General features: G+C 39.3%; 1 protein-coding gene across 1 annotated transcript; it reads left to right on the top strand.

Moving 5' to 3' along the window:
* On the top strand, positions 1 to 3,585 carry LOC145501855 (cystatin-A1-like). Its single transcript, XM_081481241.1, has 3 exons — positions 1 to 635; positions 1,563 to 1,664; positions 2,450 to 3,585. The coding sequence occupies exons 1-3, from the start codon at positions 558 to 560 to the stop codon at positions 2,585 to 2,587; spliced, it is 318 nt and encodes a 105-aa protein (XP_081337367.1). The 5' UTR covers positions 1 to 557; the 3' UTR covers positions 2,588 to 3,585.
* The last annotated feature ends 2,254 nt before the right edge of the window (positions 3,586 to 5,839 follow it).

The following is a 5,839-nucleotide window of genomic DNA, read 5'->3' as shown; positions in this document are numbered from 1 at the left end:
TATTTCACAGACTCATTCAATTTGATATCAGCACTCCATTAGTGCTTGTCTGTTAACCTTTGATCACTTTCAAGTGTTTGAAATCTTTACGACAGCACTTTAAAAGATCGCTAAATCGATCATGTACCCAGCTGAAAAGTCTGTTTTGTTTCCAGGCGCCGGCTGTCTACGTTCTAAGTGTTCTGTTTTCGTTTTAACCAGAAACCAGGCAAAAATTAATTCTCGAGGTAACTAAACCGGTGGTCGGATATCAATTAAATAAAGTCCTTGACAAAGGAAAAATAATTGCTGTCAGTTAATTTCATGACCGTTGGCTATAAGCCAAAGCAAAATAAACCTAGAATAGATTGTCTATTCTAATGATAATGTGTTCTCGTAAAGTTTCCTACTTCCTGTGTGCAAAATCATTTTCTGAGAAATCAATTACTTTGATTCTCTAACCAATCAGCTGTTATTACGCCTTCGCGTCACAAAGAGGCATATGTTTATTTTCATATTTAATCCTGCTGTTAAACGGCACTTTCTGCAAGTAACTACGAAGATAGGTTTACCTCATAATGGAGGCATCACGGAAGGACGGTGGATTTAGCGAGGTGAAAGAGGCCACTGAAGAAGTGCAGCAAATCTGCGACAAGGTATCGTCAGCTTTCGTTAACATTATTTCTTTAGCATTGTGCGCGCGTTGTCCGACTTCTACGCTCCATAAGCATTTGCTGCTAGACAGTTGATGTTTGTGGCAAAGCCCTTCTTTTCAAACCTCCAAGCAGATTGCTGTCTGATAAAGCTCTTAGTGACATAACCCTTCAATCACACAATGCAACTCAGTTTTAAAGTTGAAGTTTACTCTGTAGGTACAAAGTAACAGGAATCTGTCTCCAGTAACAAAGTAGGCCGAGCAGTCATAATTTCCGCATTTATATGAATGCTCAGTTCCCCCCGGGCCCCGGGGGGGTTACTTTAGGAATTTCTGGGTGGGGATGTGCCGCTAGGACCTTGGAACCCTTTGCCTATACTAGAGCTAGTTCGGCTGAATTTTGCTACCCTATACTAGAGTAACCAGTATTAAAACCACCGATTTCAGTCTGAATCCCGATTTTTGACAGTTAATAATATCCAGTAGTGTTTTATGATAGTCATCTATCAGCGATGTTGAAGCTGAGTTACAAAAATTTAAACTTGCCGATTTCACTTTTTTATATTTTTGAGTGGCAATTCCTGGTTTCCTTAGTTTAGATAGAATCTTCAACAAACTGGTCAATTTCGTGAAAAATGATACCCTATTTTAGACCCAAACGCTCTGATTTATATACCCTATCCTAGAGTAAACTGCTTGAAAACCATACCCTTCACAGCAGCACATACCTATACAGTCCATATATGGCAGTATCCCCCCCCCCCCGCCCCGGTTCAGTTCCCACTCCATTGGTTTCTTATACTGCTCGGTGTCAAATTTTGAAACTAGTTAAGTTCGTGGTTAGTTATATGTTCAATTGGTCAGTACTGTATCAGCAATAAAACAGAAATTTTATGATAACGACTGACGACTTCTCTTTTTCCCACAGGTGAAGAACCAAGCAGAGGAAAAAGCTGAGCAAACTTTCGATCAGTTCCAAGCCATAAGTTACAGACAACAAGTTGTAGCGGGAATGAATTACTTAATTAAGGTTTGCTAATTTATGTTTCACAATGACAATCAAAACTCTTTCGAAAAGACTGACACTGAGAATAAAAGCTGGAGTGGCACTGACATTGTTGCTTGCATGGTACTCCACATGCACCCTGTTAAAAATGTTCCAACTTTCGTAAACGTTAGTTCAATCATCTTGTCATCTGTCCTCGGTTGAAACTACTCCCATGCGGTTTTCCCAGCTATTTGCGGTACGGGCAATATTGCACAGCCGGGCAAAGACAGGCAGGATAAAAGCCAGGTGTTTCAAAGAAAAAAATCACCAGTCAAGGGGCTGACAGCCAAAGGACTTGCAAGAGTATTGCTCTCCTCTCATAGCGACTTCAATTCACAGTTCATAAACTTGAGCGTCATTAGTCTCATTACTGACCGCTTTTCCCCACAACCACGTGATTGTGCCATTATCATTTTTAGGCAGCTTTAAAGAAGCTGCTTCACGGAATGCGCATCTTGAAACGTTCGACCTAAATTTTTCAAGGTCTTCGTTTGTAATCCGTTTTAATCGTCTATCCATCCTTGTTCTTCTATGGTCTATTATTATCTCTTTGGTGTTTTTCTGTCTTAGTAACCTAGCAGCTTCAGGTTTCCTTCAATTTAAAGGTAATATTGTACGTGGCCAAAATGACTCAAAATACTGTGACTGCATGAGCTCCGTCGAGGAACTTGTGATGTAGAAATATAGATTGAATATATTTTTTTAATATCTGTTATAGAAATCACTTGCTCCTTCCTTTTCTCAATTCTGGATCATGTTATTCCTAGGTTTGTGTTGGCAGTACTAGTACTTCTTATGTCCACATGCTTGTGTATCAGAGTTTGCCATACCAAGGACCAACCCTGGAAGTAACTGCAATCAAGACTGGAATGACGAAAACCGCTCCTTTGGTGCCTTTTGACTGATTGAGGCTCTTGCCAAGTCAAGAACGTTTCAGTTCTAAATGAGCTGTTTCAATCACATAATGCTCTTATGTTCAATAAAGTAGACAAATTAAATGTATGCCGGTTATGAATTTCTTCACTGAACTTGCTTGGAAGAGTTTTACTTCGCTGTTTTACTTCATAGGGCACTTTTTAATTGACTGATAAATTGATGCATCTCCGAGATCCATTCTCGGTAAACCTAAAGCCTAAAAAGTTGTTCCTGTGAGAGGGCGGCTGGTTGCTTCCATTAACATTTGTTGTTACTAGTGTTGTTTAGCATTTAGAGATATCGCACGGCTAGGATGTAGCAAGGCGGCATGAGTGAGGATTATAACGGCGTAGCTTTGCTTTCTTCTACGGGAAAGTAACTGTCTTGGTTCACGTACTCTTAACTGCGTGAGAATAAGCCTGTTGTTTCCTTCCCATTTTAACATTTTTTTCACTGTTTGAGCAGCCTCGTTCGAAGATAAAGTGTTCAATTATTAAAGTTCGTTCCAAGATTTTTGTTATTTGTACAGAACAGTTGAACGATTTATGCATATACCGCGAGCGATAGTCACATTAGTACTACTACCGGGCCAAATGGCTGCACTCAAGAAAGCTTCGTATGAACTAAGCTGAGCCATGATTGTTTATTGCTGTTCAAAATGATATATATTTCATTAGAATCAAACGTTCTGTGTGTTTGGCCTTATCTGTCCTTATCTCGTTGTATACGAACACTCCTTATCACGGTTTTCGACGCCATCTTGTTGAGTAGGCAAAGCGGCCAGAAATTACAATGTTTGTATGGGAATCCGACGGCAAATAACTTTTTCCAAAATTGAATTTTACACAATTTGGGAATCGCAACGTTAAAATGCTAGGTAGAAAATTGTATTAACCAAGTTTGAAGGAAGTAGCTGCTCAATTTTTTAATTTTTTTTTGACTCTACCAGTAAGGGAATTGATCTTACAACTGAACAATTTACCGAATTACGAAATCAAATATCTCTCTGTTCGCTCAAACCACTGAACTGCCCGAAAAAGACTCACAAAAAACATTCTAAAATATGGTTTGATAAAGAATGTTTCGTTTTGAGAAGGACTCTAACTGAACTATCTAACAAAAAGCATAAAAACCCTTACGATGAAAACCTAAGACAAGAATACCATAAAGCCCGTAAAAATTTGAAAAAGCTCAACAAATTTAAGAAAACTAAACTACTTAACTCAGATATCGATAACCTAGTAAAACACAAAAGAAATAAAAAATTTTGGAGTTGCCTGAAATCAATAAACGGAGATGGTCAGAGTTATAACTCCAATGAGCTTGAAGAGCCCATCGATAAACTTTACGATCATTTCAAGAACTTACACTGGAAGCCAAAACCCTCTTCCTTGTCTTCATTCCATATATCTGTTATAAAAAACAAATTAGCCCTAGACCAACAGAAAGACACTTACAACTTTTTGGACAAACCTTTTTCTTTACATGAAATTGAAACCACTCTAAAACTACTTAAGTCTGAGAAGGCCCTCGGCCCCGATAGAATACGAAACGAAAAGCTTAAAACGGGTCAGTCGCCTCACTTAAAAACTGCAATTTGCAAACTCTTTAAGAGTCCCTGTCCATAAATATGGACAGTGGGCTATCCTCGGGGAAATGGGAGGTGGCCGCTTAATAGGGGTTGGCAGCTTAATAGAGGTTTGTGTACCTTGAATACTTTTTCCCTATCGGGTTATAAATTTAACTAAATTTCTTAGTAAACGTGGAGTCAATTCAAGACAATCATGATAGACGTCATTCTCGGAGACTCTGGGGCAGTTAGTGGGGGCGGGGAAAAAGTCTAAAAGGGTCTTCGCCCGAACTTTTTTCTCACCCGTTTAGACTTTTCCCCGCTCCCAATAACTGCCCCCGGGTCTCCGAGAATGACGTCTATGATGATTGTCTTGAATTGAGTCCATGTTCACTAAGAAATTTATAACCAGATGGTGAAAAAATATTCAAGGTACACCAACCTCTATTAAGTGGCCAGCCCCTATTAAGCGGCCACCTCCAATTTCCCCGAGGGTAGCCCACTGTATTACATGTAAACCAAAAATAATTGCACAGCGCGAAAAGACCTAGGTACGAGTTTAGCGTTACAGTATTTACGCAGGGCGTGTAGGTAGCGGTTGTCTAGTAACAGATGACAACACGGGCAATGGTTAACTATTCATTCTTTTCATTGCTTAATTTAATCTCTTCCTACTCAACGAGATTGTGTGCCCCCCTGTGGTTCCAAGCCTTTCGGACCCTTACGTATTAGGATAGAAATTGTCCTACCCCTAACCCCTAAAATGGGATGACAGCATTGCGTGACGAACAAACAACGAACCGCTGCAAGCAAGGATTCAAGCAGCAATAGATCAAACGATGATCAAACGTAATGTTTTGGTGGAGTGCAAAGCAAGCAACTATCTACAAATCACTTAGCCGTGTTTGACTTAGATGCAGTGGTGATCATATGTGTCGAAAGAGGGTCATAGATTCATGGTATTCGACCATTAAATAAGTTGACAGTTGGCGATGTACATCGGACGTTGTGTAAACAAAAGCAAACTTCTGCTTTATGTGCGACGAATGGTGACGGAAACACGTCAAATCGGCGTTTGGACCCGCTTTTTACCGCAAATAAGGTTAGAACATTTCGAAATTATCAGCTCTGTGTCTATTTCAACTTCATATAGCTCAAGACATGTGGCGCGTGCTAAAATATAAGTCTAACCCGTAAATTGAAATTTGACGACGGACGGTCAAATATCTGCATTTTTAACGTACTTTGAAAAGCTCTCGCGTCGCTCACAATCATTTGCCCAAAGACATTTTTACAGGAATCTGTAGACCATCCTTCTGCGATTCAACCACCAGAAGCTTAATCCATTTGAAGGTTTCGCACATGGTGAAAATCAATTATTTTTACGACGTACTTTCAAGTGAATGAAATACATTTCTTCGAAATTTAATTATTTTGCACCCAAAAACAACTGCAACATTCCCTAAAATCAACCCAGTACACAATTAAACATTGCACAAAAATATTTGAGTGTTTTAAAGACGGAAGAATGATGTGGTTTTTGCATGCGAGGCTCTCAAACTTGTTTAATAAAATGGTGCGTCAAATGACGATTTTAACGGAATTTGGTAATTTGCATATTTCTTTGAAATAAAAGGATATTTTGCCAAAAACACTATCCAGTAGTTTTTGT

Source organism: Orbicella franksi, chromosome 10 (genome assembly GCF_964199315.1).
Source record: "Orbicella franksi chromosome 10, jaOrbFran1.1, whole genome shotgun sequence".
Lineage (NCBI taxonomy): Eukaryota > Metazoa > Cnidaria > Anthozoa > Scleractinia > Merulinidae > Orbicella > Orbicella franksi.
The sequence above is the reverse complement of the archived record's forward strand: the minus strand, read 5'-3'. Positions and strand labels throughout refer to the sequence as shown.